The sequence below is a fragment of the Chiloscyllium plagiosum genome, chromosome 22, assembly GCF_004010195.1.
Source record: "Chiloscyllium plagiosum isolate BGI_BamShark_2017 chromosome 22, ASM401019v2, whole genome shotgun sequence".
NCBI lineage: Eukaryota > Metazoa > Chordata > Chondrichthyes > Orectolobiformes > Hemiscylliidae > Chiloscyllium > Chiloscyllium plagiosum.
The window spans coordinates 45337846-45355207 of record NC_057731.1 but is presented as its reverse complement, the minus strand read 5'-3'; the positions used below and the strand labels follow the sequence as shown (position 1 = coordinate 45355207).

At 41.9% G+C, this 17362-nt stretch overlaps 1 protein-coding gene across 4 annotated transcripts in view; it reads right to left on the bottom strand.

Annotated features, from left to right (window-relative positions):
* The window catches only part of prom2 (prominin 2), an 88812-nt gene extending 71918 nt beyond the window's left edge, over window positions 1-16894 (bottom strand). Inside the window, exons 1-3 of one of the 4 annotated variants that reach the window (XM_043712938.1) lie at window positions 16774-16894; window positions 7706-7874; window positions 3668-4077 (exon numbers count right to left, since the gene is read on the bottom strand). In XM_043712938.1, the coding sequence (XP_043568873.1) occupies window positions 3668-3905 (238 nt within the window). In that variant the 5' untranslated portion in view covers window positions 3906-4077; window positions 7706-7874; window positions 16774-16894. Of the gene's footprint in view, window positions 1-3667; window positions 4078-7705; window positions 7875-8092; window positions 8228-16773 lie in introns of those variants that run through there. The other 3 variants (XM_043712937.1, XM_043712940.1, XM_043712939.1) reach the window with 3 other exon arrangements.
* Window positions 16895-17362: the final 468 nt, after the last annotated feature.

The following is a 17362-nucleotide window of genomic DNA, read 5'->3' as shown; positions in this document are numbered from 1 at the left end:
GTAAAAAATTAGAGCAACTTTTACCTTGACAACCACCGCAAGAGGATGGCCACCCAACCTTCAAATCAAAAATCACATGCTTGATCATGGCATTTTTCTATAATAGTGTCCTCAGACATCCACAGGTAACAATCAACCCTGTTCATTGGACTCGATGCTTGCTCATTGAGACTCTGTTTCTCTCTCCACAGATGCTGTCAAACCTGCAGAGTTTCTCCATCACTTTCTGTTTTTATTTCAGATTGTCAGCATCTACAGCATTTTGTTTTTAAAACATGTTTGCAAATATGAATTTGTACTTGCTATAAACGTGTCACCCTGTCACCTATGTGCCCTCAGAAATATTTCTTTTTTGTGCACCGTGAAGCTGTGTAACCCTAATGCCTTAGGGTGGCTACTGGCTGGAGTTACTTGACCTGGTGCATAACTGGACTTTAAATATGGCGCTGGTCCCAGAGGTCGGAGCAGTGGCAAGCAATTCAGTCATTGTGCACATGGTTGTGTAAATGGGGCCCCATACATAAAAACTAGGAGCAGGGGATCTGGCCCTTCGAGCATGCTCCGCCATTCAATAAGATCACAGCTGATCTTTTTGTGGACTCAGTTCCACTTACCCTCCCACTCACCTTAACCCTTAATTCCTTTACTGTTCAAACATTTATCCACCATTACCTTAAAAACATTCAACAAGGAAGCCTCAACTGGTTCATTGGATAGGGAATTCCACAGATTCACAAGCTTCTGTTTGAAGACGTTCTTCCTCAACTCAGTCCTAAATCTGCTCCCCCATATTTTGAGGCTCTGCCCCTTAGTTCTGGTTTCACCTGCCATTGGGGACAGCCTCCCTGCTTCTATCTTATCTATTCCTTTCATATTTTTATATGTTTCCATAAGATCCCCCCTCATTCTTCTCATGGAGCATACATAATGAGGTGAGTGCGGAGAATTTTATGAAATAATTTACCAAAACTCAAGGAAGGAAGCACTCTGTGAAATTCACCGAAATTGACACTTGACTGATATTTGTTTTCTTTCTCTTTAAAATAGAAACTTTGCTGGATTTGGAAAATGGATGCCACTGATTACATGAGGCCAGTTGAGCATAATTTCTGGGAAGTCCTGACCTGCAATTAGCAGAGGACAAAATAATATGACACAGCTTGTATTTTATGGACGTTCTTGTGTTGATTTGGCCAGGAACTCAAAGACAAACCACCAACTTCACACACAGTTTTACACAAAAGAGGCTATCAACATCCATTATTGCCTGAAGTGGTGGAAATGTCTTCAGCATTATCTGCTTTAAAAAAAATGGTGTCACTTCAGTGGACACCAAAAGCCACCCTGTTTGCTGAGCATCTCCACCTGAAACCGCAGGTTTGTTTGAAGCACTTTGGATCAGTATATTGGTAATACCCAAAAGTAAGCAGCGCCAGGCTTATAGCTAACAGCCTTCCTCTGAACTCAAAATCTCACAAATTTGACTTCTGGAAAGAAACCCGAAATGAAACAATCTGTGGCCTATGTCTATGACACATTTATTACATGAACTCAGATGGAGTTCCAATGAACAAAACTTCTATGCTCAGCCTACTAAAGGAATTTCAACTGGACACTAACTTTTTGATCTCTAATTCACACAAACTAGTCCTGATATATTTAATTTTAAGTAATTTGTATTTTGAAACTTCTCTCCTTTCTCTTTAGTTCCTTTGTCGGATGCATGTATACATGGCTGTGATGAATCTCCCTTGTTAGTTTTAATGCAATAGGTAAATCCATTTTGTTTTATTTGCTAAATAATTTGCTGTGGTTTACCGTTAAATGTGCCACTGTCTATTATTAAAATGAGAAAAGAAAGTAAGAGAAGGCATTAAAATCCCCTGGTATGGACAGGAGGGGGACATTGAAAACTGTCCAATTCACCTCTCCCACCTGTCGATGACGCAGAGCCAAGGCCAAGTCTTTTTTCTCTTTTGATAAAATTATAAATCACATCTTTATGTCTACTTCCTTTTTGCATTAGTCATAAGGTGCAGCTTCATGGAACATTGCTGACAATTCAAAAAAGTGTTACACTTTGTGCTATTCTTCTCAAAGGTAGTTCAAAATGCAACCTTCTGTCTGAAAGAAATTCTTAATTTCCAATCTTAATCTTGAGCAACCGATGTTAATTCAAATTTAAATCTGTTGATGAATTGGACCTTAAGACAAGTTTTCCTCATGATGAAATTTATTAACTGGACAGCTACACAGCTCTAATCCTCAGTCTCACCTGTTCCCTCCCTCTAATTTTTTTCATCAACATGTTTGGACCTGTATTTTTTTTTTAATTCATTCACAAAATGAAGGTATAACTGCCTAGGCCAGCATTTATTGCCCATCCCTAATTTAAGAGTCATATATTGGCCAGACCAGGTAAGGATGGCGGTTTCCTTCCCCAAAGAACATTAGTGAACCAGATGGGTTTTATGACAATATGATGATGCACTTCTTTGTCTATCAAATCCTGAGGTGGGACTTGAATCTGGCCCAGAGATACAAACACTACCTGTGTTCCACAAGGCCCTCCTTTTAAATTTCACGTTGCCATGGTGGGCCATGGGGGTGTACCAACCCCTAGTGAGTATATTGTACTTAGATTTCTAGAAGGCATTTGACAGAGTGCCACATTATTCATCACATTTTGTGTAGTAATCTTTAATGTGCCACAGGGACCAATGTTGGGGCCTCAACTATTTATAACTTATAGCAATGACTTGGATGATGGGACGAAATGTTTGCATCCTAAATTTGCTGATGACATTGAGATAGGTACGAAAATAAGTTGTGAAGGGGACATAAGGAGTCTTCAAAAAGGATATAGATGGGTTAAATGAATGAACTTGTTATGTGACAATGTGACAAATGCTGTATTATTTAAACAGAGAGTGATTGCAGAACTCTGAACTATAGAGGGATCTGGGTGTCCTGGGGCATGAATCACAAAACGTTAGTATGCAGGTACAGCAAGTGATTAAAAAAGGCAAATGGCATTTTGATGTTTATTGCAGGGTTAATGGAAAATAAAAGTAGTCAAGTTTTATTAAAGCCATAAAGGGCCCTTGGTGAGACCACATATGGAGTGAAAAAAGCTATAAATGTGTTAGAAGCATTTGAGAAAATGTTCACACAGCTCCTCCTGGAATGAAAGGCTTTCTTCATGAAGAAGTGGTGAATAGGTTGGGTCTACATCCATTCACAGCATGCAATGTGATCTAATTGAAATCTATAAAATCCTAAGGCAATTGACAGGATGGGTGCTGAAAGGATATTTCATTTTGTGGAAGAGACTAGAACTAGGGAACACCATTTAACAATTAGGGTTTTTTCCATTGTAGACAGTGATGAGGAGAAATACTTTTCTCTCAGAAATTTGAGATTTGGAACTATCTTCTCCAGACAGCATGGAGATGAGATCTTTGAAGACATTTAAGGCAGTGGTAGATCAGTTCTTGATAAGAAAAGAAATCAGTGGTTTATGCAGTTAGGCTGGAATGTGAAGTTAAGGTCACAATCAGATCAACCATGAATCTTATTGAATAGAAGAGCAAGATCAAGTGGCTAAATGGCATAAATCATATGTTTGTACATAGTACTCCTATTCGTAAAAATAGAGGCTTCTCACCTGATGGAAAGGGATTTGGTTGAACCATATCAAGGAAGTTGTGCACCATGCGGTATAGAACCAATATCGTCCCAGAAACTGGGTAGATGTTACTGCTGTACTGAATTTCAGAGACATTTTTAAAATTGTTCTGCTTCCTGGAACAGCTTTGTATGGCCGAAGACAATTGAAGGTAGGAAAGAGTTACAAACATAAATAATGCCAGCCTGGAGTTAGTGATACGCCAATGGAAAGCCATCGCAGACACAGAAAAATATTTGGCAGCGATCCAGTTCGATTCCTCCTTTCCTCTTTACAATGGAGTTCAAGTGACTAAAGAACTCTTGCTTTTAGACATGGAAATATTTCTTGGCAATGTCTGCAGCCTTGGTTCTTAGGTCAGATCCACACTTTATTGATATGTCGTTGTGCTAAGAACAAAAAGTTGAAACGTGTTATTAACTTTGCATTTTGCTTTCTGTTTCTTAACTAAGATATGATGCTTCATTATCTAAAGACTCTTTAACTTAATAATTTGCCATTCCTGAAGTATCATTATGCATAAATCATGAATCTCATACCTAGAGGACTTCGGATACCATATTTCATATAAGTACAATATAGTAGAGCACAGGAACAGGCCCTTCAGCCCACCAAGCTTGCATCGATTCCTAGTCCTTAGTTAGACCCGTTGCTTATTGCCCATGCATGCTTTCTATCCCTCTGTTCACCTTCCCATTCAAATGTCAATCAAGTCATTCTGCTATAACTCGCATTTCGTTAATGTAAATTCACTGTCATGCAATTGACAGATTGGGGACACTGTTTCTAAAGCACAAAATTTTAAAACGTGTGTTGGCTATAACATGATTACATTACCAACACCTGAAGCACTGTTTCTAAAGCACGATTTTTCTATAATGTCGGATTGCAGAAGAACACAATCATTGTCTTGTAGAAGAACTACCTGTGTATGAATAAGGTATTTAAGCTATATTAAGGAAAGGTATAGCCTCCTTCTGCACTGTAATAATTCTAATTCGGTGGAAGCTGTTTGCTGCTACAAGCTACAGTGGTGTAATGCTTCTGTTACTAGACTTGCAGTTCATGAGACTTAGATAGATAACATGGCCAGGCAGCATGGTGGCTCAGTTGCTAGCCTCACAGGGCCAGCGACCCGGATTCGATCCCAGCCTTGTGCGACTCTCTGTGTGGCATTTGCATAGTCTCCCAGTGTCTGCATGGGTTTCCTCCGGTTTTCTCCCACAATCCAAAAATGTGCAGGTTAGGTGAATTGGCCATGCTAAATTGCGCACAGTATTTGTGGATGTGTAGGCTTGGTGCATTAGTCAGGGATAAATATAGGGTAGGGAGGTGGGTCACTCCTCGGAGGGTCAGTGTGGACTTGTTGGGCCTAAGGGCCTATTTCCACTCTGTAGGGATTCTATGAAATCTTATCAAGGTAGTTTGTGAAAAGGTGAATTCAGTTTGAATAGATTCTTGACAAGGAAAAATCCCATTCTTATCCTGGCTTACATAAATGTGAGCCATTTACTGTGTACTCAAGTGCCTGGAAGTCCCTCAGTTATATCAAAACAAAAAGAAGGCCATCACAATTTTCTCAAGACCATGAGGAATGGGGAATAAGTGCTGGCCTTACCAATTCTTTGAATCATTGAATCATACAATAGAAACGTTTGGCCCATGAAGGCGATACCTACCACCAAAGATACATTAAATCTACACTCATCTCACTTTCCAGCATTGGAACCAATAACCTTGAATGTTATGACACTTATCCAAGTACTTTTTAAAAGGTTGTGACGTTACCTCCCTGACCATGCAGTTCAGACCCCCAACAATCTCTGGATAAGATTTCCTCAAATCCCCTCTAAATCTTCTGCCTTTCGCTTTACCACTACTCCTCCTTGTTATTGATTCTTCAACTAAGGAGGAAAGCTGCTTTCTATTCACCTTGTCCAAGCCCCTCATAATGTTAAACACCTCTGTCAGGTTCCCCCATCAACGTTCTCTACTCTGAAGAAAACAATCTGAGCTAATCCAGCCTCTCTTCATGCTACAGTGTTCCATCCCAGGCAACATCCTGGTGAATCTCCTTTGTACCCCCTCCAGTGCAAGCACATCCTTCCTATAGGGGGGTGATCAGAACTGCACACAGTATTCCAGCAGTGACCTAACCAAAGCCCTGTACAGCTCCAAAGTAACCTCACCATTCTTATAGTCTATGCATTGACTATAAAAGTAAGTGTCCATATTCTTTCTTCACTACTCTCTTAACCTGCCAGGCCACATTCAGGGATTTGTGGACAAACACTCCAAGGCCCCTCTGTTTCTCTGAGCTTTCTAGTGTCCTGTCATCATTGAGTAAGATGCATCCTAAGAATGCAGCTTTCATAGCCTTGAAATCATGGACTCTCCTTAGGATCGAAGCTCGAGACTGGCATCCAACAGAAAATCTGCTGAAATATTTCTTGCAATTAGTCTCTGATCTTGGATGTTGATAATTCAGGTCATACACAACAGTGATCTTAAAGAGACATATAAAGTCCAGTTCTATCAAAGCAAATCACCATTATGTTGCAGAGGACCTAAATTAATGGTAGGGTTAGCAGGAAAGAACAGAGGGGTAAACAACTAGTCTGTGTCTTGGGATTTGGGGGAAAGATGGTGGGCAGTTCATGGGATCCTTGACAGACCAGAGGTGATCTCATACCCCAAGGAAATATTTAGGGTTGGATTTTCCAAGGAATAGCAATCACATGCTGATTGTCGCTCCTCTCTTTTTCATAACTAAAATGAAAAAGCCCCATATTTCTGACAGGAGGGCCAATCAGGGCTCTTTCAGAAATGCGGAATTGTACTTTCATTCTGACTGGTTCCTTGTCATGCAGCAGAGTCAGGGCATATGCTCCTTTGTCACAGCAATCAGCTGCTGTATTGTATAATTTAAAGGTGCACCATCATAGACAGCCACTTTGATTTTAATTAACCTCTTATCTATGTAGAGGTAACGATATAGATCACTGTGAGGTTCGGCTGCTGGGAGGGTAGCGTACCAGGCAGGTTTGGTGCCAGGTGGGTGTGGGATAGGATGCCAGATGGGTAAAGTACTAGGTAGTAAGGAGAGGAGTGCAAAGGGGTAGGATGCCAGTTAAGTAAGGTGCCAAGCGTATGCTGGATGATAGGGATTTGAGTCCAATGGTGATGTAGATGGGATTAAGGTCCCAAAGGTAGCAGAGTGTTTGGATCTAGAGTGGATGGGGTGGTTAGAGATAAGACCAAGGAGTAGTAGAAGTAGGCACTTTCCTGCCTTATCCCTATAACCCTCGATTCCCTAATGATTAGAAATGTGTCTATCTCAGCCTTGAATATATTTAATAACTCAACCATGATAGTCCTGTGATAGTCAGGTCTAACAGCAGTGGGAGAGGAATGAGTGTGTAAATTGCAGGCAATGGAAAACATGATGGAAATGCAGGACAGAGGAATGTCCTCTGCTGTTGGGTGTGACCAAGGTAGGGCAGTATTTGGGGGGAGTCCAGGTCAGGGAAACAAAACCCGAACATTCAAATCTAGGCCACAGGCAGAAGTGTGGAAAGCATATATTCACACAAAGGGGGTTAGGAGTTTGGAAGTAAGACCCATCCACATTAAGCAGCTCAATTAATAATTTCAAATTGAAATCTGATGGTCTTTGGCGAGGTCACAATATTAAAGGATGTGGAATTAAAAACTAAAATGGACTTAACAAATGCATCATCTGAATTGAATGGTGAAACTGAGGGGCTGAATATCCTCATTCTATTCTCGTGAGAGCCCAGCCCCATCATCTCACCACTACTGCTACTTCAAACACCTGTCTCTGTCATCTCAACATCTCCATCCTCCTTGCACCACACCATCTGGGAGGGATGAGGTTAAAATAGCTATTTAAATCATTATTTCCCAGCCACAGCAATAATATACACAAAGAAGCGATTGTGATTACATTGATCATTTATTAGAATTAAATAGTTCCATTTGAAAGGCTGGGATTACCTGTTCTTTCTTTCCAGCTTCATCACATCATTTGGACTTGGACTTGGTTATTCATCTTCCTTGTGTTCAATCCCAATCTTTGGTATTTTCCTTGGATTTTCTTTACTTTCAGTATCCACTCTGCTGTCGTTGGTTTACACGGATCCGCAGCTTTTCAGAGATTGTTAACCTAGATACAAAGGAAGTTATTGGTCAACAGCCTGAGTGCATGAAGCAATTTTACAAGTTGGAGACGGATTAATTTGTACTCAAAACCATCTCTTTCCTTGGTAAATCGTTAAACTATGGGAGAAAATTGAAAGATCCTTCCTCTCAATGTGGCATTTTAATAAGTAACTTTCTCTTCAGAGTTTCATTGCGATTTCCACCAAACGGTTATCCACTCACACAATCAGGAAACGCGTTTCTGAGACCTTTTCATTATCAGGAAGAACTGAATATACTTTCCCCGTTCCCGACATGAGGCAGATCAAATGGAACTACCTTTCCATAACTTAAGCTCTGAATGCTTTATGTAATCAGGGTTGAGAGCCTCCCGGGGCCAGAATATCCTTCCTGTGATCAGATGACCACACCCACATTCACTATAACAGTCTCCTCCAGCACGAAAACAATTTCTTACATTGTTTCTTGCCTCGTTGAAACTCAATCGCGTTTAACTGATTTGCTTTCTAAAATTCTTCCTTGCGATATTGGAGTCACTGGCAAGTCCAGCGTGTGTTACCAACCCCTAATTTGCCTTAAGTTAACTATCTTACTAGGTCAATAGGAACAGGAGTAGGGCAAACAGTTCATCAAATCTGCTCTGCTATTCAATATAATATGGCTGATCCAACACTCCCCATGTCCACTTTCCTGCGTTTTTCCCATAGCCCCTGCTTCCCCAGCTGATCAAGAATTAATCTATCCTATCCTTATGTATACAAAGGCAAAGTGGGGACTGCAGATGCAGATGCTGCAGAGTCTAGATTAGAGTGGAGGCTGGAAAAGCACAGCAGGTCAGGCAACATTCAAGGAGGAATTTCTGATGAAGGGCTTTTGCCCAAAACGTCAATTTTCCTGCTCCTCGGATGCTGCCTGACCTGCTGTGCTTTTCCAGCACCACTCTTTATGTATACAAAGACTTGTTCCCACAGTTCTTTGTGGCAAAAGTTCCAAAACTTCATAATTCTCTGAGAGAAGAAATTTCTCCTTATCTCAATCTTAAATTGGCACCCCTTTATTCTGAGAATGTGTCCTTTGATCCTAGACTCTCCCAGTTTTGCCCTCTGGTTTTGGACTTCCCCACTCCAGGGATAAGACCCCGCCTATTTACCCTATCCATGTCATTCCTGATTTTATAAACCTCTATAAGGTCACCCCTCAAGTTCCGACACTCCAGGGAAAACAGCTCCAGTCTATTCAGTCTCTCCCTATAGCAAAAACTCTCCAACCCTGGCAATGTCCTTGTAAATCTTTTCTGAACCTTTTCAAATTTCACAACATCCTTCCTGTAGCAGGGAGACCAGAACTGAATGTAATATTCCAAAAATGGCTTCACCAATGACCGTACAGCCACAACATGATTTCCCAACTCCTATATTCAATGCACTGACCAATAAAAGCAAGTGTACCAAACGCTGCCTTCACTATCTTGTCTTTCTGTGAATCCGCGTTTAAGGAACTATGAACCTACACTGCACAATCTCTTTTTTTGGCAACACTCCCTAGGACCTTACTGTTAACTGTATGAGGCCCGCCCTGATTTGCCACACCAAAATGTAGCACCTCATATTTATCTAAATTAACTCCATCTGCCATTCCTTGACCCATTTGTCCATCTGATCAAGGTCCTGTTGTGCTCTGAGGCAAATTTCTTCACTTTCCACCACACCATCAATTTTGGTGTCATTTGCGAACTTACTAACCGTGCCTCCCATATTGTCATCCACATCATTTATGTACATGACAAAAAGCAGTGGACCCACACCAATCCTTGTGGCACACTGCTGGTCACAGGCCTCCAGTTCAAAACGCAACATTTACCACCACCCTCTGTCCCTTAGCAAGGGGAAGAAACCGTAGGATGTATAGGATGAACATGTGGCTTAAAAGATGCTGTGATGGGGATGGTTTCAGATTTATGGGGCACTGGGACCAGTTCTGGGGGAGGAGAGGGTCCTGGACAAACTGGATGGGTTACACCTGTGCAGGACTGGGACTGATGTCCTGGGGATGTACTTGTTAGAGTGACTTGGGAGTGTGGGAGGGGGATGAGAACCAGAGGAGTATGAAGCAGAATTTGAGGGAGAGGTAGAAACCAAGGCAAACATTACTAAGAACAAGCAGGGAAACACTGTTAAAAAGAGCAGGGGAGGTGGGCCTGAAATGCATGTGGTTCAATGTGAGAAATAAATTAGACGAGGTAGATGAATCGCGAGCTTTGGTTAGTACTTGGAAGTATGGCATCATTAAGTTTACCAGGACTTGGCTGAAAGAGGGACAAGACTGACAGCTAAATGTCCCAGGATTTAGATGTTTCAGGTGTAATAGAAAGGGAGGTAATAGGGGTGGGGGAGTTGCATTACTGGTAAAGGAATATTTTACAGCTGCACTGAGGGAGGATACATCAGGGGACTCATGCATCTAGGCAATGTTCGTGGAACTTAGGAATAGGAAAAGTGGATTCACCATGCTGGATGTATACTACAGGCCTCTTAACTGCCAGTGGGAGGTAGAGGAGAGAATACGTAGATAGATTTTGGAAAGACGTAACACAGCAGGGTTGTTGTCGTGGGTGATTTTAACTTCCTGTATATTTACTAGGATTCACTTCATGCTAAGGGCTTGGATGGGACAGAATTAGCAAGGACCATTCAGGATAACAGCAGTGAATATGTTGAACTGGAGGAAGGCAAACGACAACAATATTAGGCAGGAACTGGAGAATATTGATTGGAGGCTGCTGTTTGAAGGTAAATCCACATCTGACATGTGGAAATATTTCATTCAGCAGTTAATAAGAGCTCAGGAGCGGCATATTCCTGTAGGAGTGAAGGACAGGTATGGCAAGTTGCATGAACCTTGGATGACCAGGGATGTTAAGACCTGGGTCAAAAAGAAAAAGGAAGCATTTGTAAGTTCTAGGAGGATGGGAACTGATGAAGCCCTTGAAGTATCGAAGGAAAGTAGGAAAGAACTTGAACAAACATCTAGAAGATCAAAAAGGGGTCATGTAAAGTCATAGAGATGTACTGCATGGAAACAGACCCTTCGGTCCAACTTGTCCATGCTGACCAGATATCCCAACCCAATCTAGTCCTACCTGCCAGCACCCGGCCCATATCCCTCCAAACTCTTCCTATTCATATACCTATCCAGCTGCCTCTTAAATGTTGCAATTGTACTAACCTCCACCACACCCTTTGGCAGCTCATTTCATTGATGTACCACCCTCTGCGTGAAAAGGTTGCCCCTTAGGTCTTTTTTATATCTTTCCCCTCTCACCCTAAACCTATGCCCTCTAGTTCTGGATTCCCCGACCCCAGGGAAAAGACTTTGCCTATTTACCCTATCAATGCCCCTCATAATTTTGTAAACCTCTATAAGGTCCCCCCATCAGCCTCCGACGCTCCAGGGAAAACAGCCCCAGCCTGTTCAGCCTCTCCCTATAGTTCAAACCCTCCAACCCTGGCAACATCCTTTAAAATCTTTTCTGAACCCTTTCAAGTTTCACAACACCTTTCTGATAGGAAGGAGACCAGAATTGCACGCAATATTCCAACAGTGGCCTAACCAATGTCCTGGACAGCCGCAATATGACCTCCCAACTCCTGTACTCAATATTCTGACCAATAAAGGAAAGCATACCAAACGCCTTCTTCACTATCCTATCTACCTGCGACTCCACTTTCAAGTAACTATGAACCTGCACTCCAAGGTCTCTTTGTTCAGCAACATTTCCTTACCATGAAGTGTATAAGTCCTGCTAAGATTTGCTTTCCCAAAATGAAGCACCTTGCATTTATCGGAACTAAACTCCATCTGCCACTTCTCAGCCCATTGGTCCATCTGGTCCAGATCCTGTTGTAATCTGAGGTAACCCTCTTCGTTGTCCACTACACCTCCAATTTTGGTGTCATCTGCAAACTTACGAACTGTACCTCTTTTGCTCGCATCCAAATCGTTTATGTAAATGACAAAATGTAGAGGACCCAGCACCGATCCTTGTGCCACTCCACTGACCACAGTCTGAAAAACAACCCTCCACCACCACTCTCTGTCTTCAATCTTTGAGTCAGTTCTGTATCCAAATGGCTAGTTCTCCCTGTATTCCATAAGATCTAACCTTGCTAATCAGTCTCCCATGGGGAACCTTGTCGAACGCTTTACTGAAGTCCATATAGATCACATCTACTGTTCTGCCCTCATCAATCTTCTTTGTTACTTCTTCAAAAAACTCAAGCTAGTTTGTGAGACATGATTTCCCACGCACAAAGCCATGTTGACTATCCCTAATCAGTCCTTGCCTTTCCTAATATATGTACATCCTGTCCCTCAGGATTCCCTCCAACAACTTGCCCACCGCTGGGTCAGGCTCACCGGCCTATAGTTCCCTGGCTTGTCTTTACCGTCCTTCTTAAACAGTGGCACCACGTTTGCCAACCTCCAGTCTTCCGGCACCTCACCTGTGACTATCAATGTACACATACCTCAGCAAGAGGCCCAGCAATCACTTCTCTAGCTTCCCACAGAGTTCTCGGATACACCTGATCAGGTCCTGGGGATTTATCCATCTTTAACCGTTTCAAGACATCCAGCACTTCCTCCTCTGTAATCTGGACATTTTGCATGATGTTACCATCTATTTCCCTACAGTCTATATCTTCCATATCCTTTTCCACAGTAAATACTGATGCAAAATATTCATTTAGTATCTCCTCCATTTTCTGTGGCTCCACTCAAAGGCCGCCTTGCTGATCTTTGAGGGGCCCTATTCTCTCCCTCGTTTCCCTTTTGTCCTTAATATATTTGTAAAAACACTTTCGATTCTCATTACTTCTATTTGCCAAAGCTATCTCATGTCCCCTTTTTGCTCTCTCGTAAGTATACTCCTACTTCCTTTATACTCTTCTAAGGATCCATTCGATCTATCCTGTCTATACCTGACATATGCTTCCTTCTTTTTCTTAACCAAACCCTCAATTCTTAACCAAACCCTCAATTTCTTTTGTCATCCAGCATTCCCTATACCTACCAGCCTTCCCTTTCTCCACGACAGGAATATACTTTCTCTGGATTCTTGTTATCTCATTTCTGAAGGCTTCCCATTTTCCAGCCATCCCTTTACCTACGAACATCTGCCTAATACCATCAAAATTGGCCTTTCTCCAATTTAGAACTTCAACTTTTAGATTTGGTCTATCCTTTTCCATCATTATTTTAAAACGAATAGAATTATGGTCGCTGGCCCCCAAAGTGCTCCCCCACTGACACCTCAGTCACCCGCCCTGCCTTATTTCTCAAGAGTAGGTCAAGTTTTGCACCTTCTCTAGTAGGTACATCCACATACTGAATCAGAAAATTGTCTTGTGCGCACTTAAGAAATTCCTCTCCATCTAAACCTTTAACACTGTGGCAGTCTCAGTCTACGTTTGGAAAGTTAAAATCCCCTACCATAACTACCCTATTATTCTTACAGATAACTGAGATCTCCTTACAAGTTTGTTTCTCAATTTCCCTCTGACTATTCAGGGGTCTATAATACAATCCCAATAAGGTGATTATCCCTTTCTTATTTCTCAGTTCCACCCAAATCGCTTCCCTGGACGTATTTCTGGGAATATCCTCCTTCAGCACAGTTGTAATGCTATCCCTTATCAAAAATGCCACTCCCCCTCCTCTCTTGCCTCACTTTCTATCCTTCCTGTAGCATTTGTATCCTGGAACATTAAGCTGTCAGTCCAGTCCATCCCTGAGCCATGTTTCTGTAATTGCTATGATATCCCAGCTCCATGTTCCTAACCATGCCCTGAGTTCGTCTGCCTTCCCTGTTAGGCCCCTTGCATTGAAATAAATGCAGTTTAATTTATTAGTCCTACCTAGTCCCTGCCTGCCCTGACTGTTTGACTCACTTCTGTTCTCAACTGTACACGTCTCAGATTGACCTCTTTCCTCACTATCTCACTGGGTCCCACCCCCCATCTTACTAGTTTAAATCCTCCCAAACAGTTCTAGCAAATTTCCCTGCCAATATATTAGTCCCCTTCCAATTTAGGTGCAATCCATCCTTCTTGTACAGGTCACTTCTACCCCAAAAGAGATTCCAATGATCCAAAAATGTGAATCCTTCTCCCATACACCAGCTCCTCAGCCATGCATTCATCTGCTCTATCCTCCTATTCCTGCCCTCACTAGCCGTAGCACCAGGAGTAATCCAGATATTGCTACCCTTGAGGACCTCCTTTTTAAATTTCTACCTAACTCTCTGTAATCTCCCTTCAGAATCTCAACCTTTTCCCTTCCTATATCGTTGGTTCCAATATGGACAATGACCTCTTGCTGGTCCCTCTCATTAGCAAATAGGATTAAGGAGAATTCCAAGGCTTATAAAGCAAGAGGATAGCCAGGGAAAGGATTAGCCCCCCCACGGACAAAGGAGGGAATGTATCTGCGGAGCCAGAAGAGGTCAGTGAGGTCCTAAACAATACTTTGTGTTCGTATTCACCAAAGAGAAGGAATTGGTGGAGGATAATCTCAGGGAAGGGTCGTCAAATTTCTCAGCTAAGCTGCTATTAAAAAAGGAAGAGGTGTTATGCATTTTAAGAAGTATTAAAGTAGATAAGTCGCGGGCCCCCTGATGGGATCTATCCCAGAATATTGAGGGGGGAAAGCGAATAAATTGCTGGAACATTGAGAGATATCTTTGTATCTTCTTTGGCCACAGGTGAGGGCCCAGAGGACTGGAGAATAGCCAATGTTGTCCCATTGTTTAATAATAATAACATGGATAATCCAGGAAATTACAGGCGTGTGAGCCTCATGTCAGTGGTAGGGAAATTATTGGAAAATATTCTCAGGGGCAAGATCAATAAGCATTTAGAAGCAAATGGACTTTATTAGTGATAAAAACAGCATGGTTTTGTGCATAGGAGGTCATGCCTCACTAACTTAATTGAGTTTTTTGAGGAGGTGATGAAGATGATTGATGAAGAAAAAGTGATTGATGTTGTCTAATCAACTTCTGTAAAGCCTTTGACAAGGTCCGTCATGGCCGACTGGTACAAAAGGTGAAGCCACGAGGTATTGGGGTGATCTGGCAAGAGGGATACAGAGGGTAGCGGTGGAAGGATGCCTTTAAGAATGAAGGGTTGTGACTAATGGTGTTCCACAAGGGTCAGGGCTGGGACCTCTGCTGTTCGTGATCTACATAAATGACTTGGAGGAAAATGTAACCTGTCTGATTAGTAAGTTTGCGGACAATATAAAGACTGATAAAATTGCGGATAGTAAAGAGGATTATCAGAGGATATAGCAGGATATAGATCAGTTGGAGATATTGGCAGAAAAATGGCAGAGTTTAATCCAGACAAATGTGAGACAATGTATTTTGGAAGGTCAAGTGCAAATAGAACTTATACAGTGTATAGCAGAACCTCTGGGAGTATGATATGCAGAGGGATCTGCGTGTGCAAGTCCACAGATCACTGAAGGTGACAGCCCAGTAGATAAGGTAATAAAAAATGCTTGCCTTCATTGGAAGGGGCATTGAGTATAAGGTTTGATGAGTTATGCTGCAGCTGTACAGAATTTTAGTTAAGCCACATTTGGAGTATTAAGTACAGTTCTGGTCACCACAGTATCAGAAAGATGTGGATGATTTGGAGAGGACAGAGAAAGGGTTTACCAAAATGTTGCCCAGTATGGGGGATTTTAGCAATGAAGAAAAGTTGGATAAACTGGGTTTGTTTTCACTGGAATGCAGGAGGTTGAGGGGTGACCTGATAGAAGTTTATAAGATTGTGAATGGCACGGATAGTTTGGAAAGAATGAGGCTTTTTTCCCCAGGGTGGAAGGGTCAATTTCTAGGGGACATGGGTTCAAGGTGCGAGAGCGGAGATTAAAAGAGATTTGTGAGGCAAGTCTTTTACACAAAGGGTGGTGTGGTTCTGGAATGCACTGCCAGAGGTGGTGTGGAAGCAGACATAATAGCAGCATTCAAGAACAACCTGGACGAATACATGAATAGGAAGGGAATAGAGGGATACGGATCCTGTAAATGAACAGTTTCAATATGGAACAGCAAAACGTGTCAGCACAGGCTTGGAGGGCCTGTTTCTGTGATGTATTGTTCTTTGTTTTATTTTGTTCTTAAAGATCTCAGGCAAGTTAAACATTCTGGAGAAAATAACTGCATTCTGTCAACTATTTCTCATAGATACACAGCTTCCGGCCTGCTTTCATTCTGGTTCAGTAACGTCCTTTAGGGAAGGAAACTGCCATCCTTACCTGGTCTGGCCTATATGTGACTCCATACCCACAGCAAACCCACAGACCCTCTGGGCAATTAGGGATGGGCAATAAATACTGACCCAGCCATTGAAGCCCTCATCCTGTGAGAGAATTTTAAAAAAACTTTGTTTGCACATTCATATGGCTCTAACCTGTGTATCTTTTTTTATTTTATATTAATTAGGGCTACTTTCCAAACTGCTGCCTCATGACCAAATATAACCTGTATTGTGACTATAAACTGTACACTGCAGGAAGGCCCAGTTTTGGTCGTTTTTGAAGTGATTCTACCAAAGAACAAGAGTTGAGGCGGAGGGAGGGGGGCAGGGGAGTTGAGGTTGTCATGGGGATCATAGGGTTACAATTAGCCACTGCTCAGAGAAAAGAGGATAAGTGTTGTTCTCGACACAGTACACTTGGTTACTTGGGTGACTTGATCCAGGCGGTTTGTGGAGAAAATTGCAAAAACAAACAAGAAACTTGCCTTGCACTCTCCTGCTCTGTGACATACTGTATGCAAGCTAATAATTAGCTACAAGTTAACAAATAAGCGTTTAAGGTCTTGCAAATATTCTTACCAGCACTGTTACAATAGACTTCTAAAATGAAGAGAGAGTCCTGTAGCCTGGTCCTATACATGCACACTCATACGTTTTGTTTTTTAAAGGAAATAGTTGGTTAAACTTTAACTAAAGCTTATTAGTTCCTGTTAAGCAAAGCAATGACGTTTTAGGATTTATTTTTTTCACTGAAATGTACACAGTCTGGCTCAATTGTTATCCTCCTTTCAATGATGCTGTGCAGTTATATGTTATGATTTGGAGTTGCAAGTATTGGACTGGGGTAGACAAAGTTAAAAATCACACAACATCAACAGATTTATTTGGAAACATTTATTTATTTATTTAAAGTTAGTTTTAGCTTTTGAAGCGCTGCTTCTTCATCAGTTAAATGTTCTTTTCATCCAAAACCCCAGAGCAGTTCAGTGACAGTTCAGAGCACATTGGCTGGACATGTATCCAAAACCCAGGAGACTTCTCAACACGATTCTTAAAGACTGGGGTCTGGAATTTGGATTTTGATTCTCAGTTCCTTAGCAGACCCCACCCTCCCAAAATCAGTCAGGACATCTCACCCAGACCCACACCACCACCCTATTCCCATGAC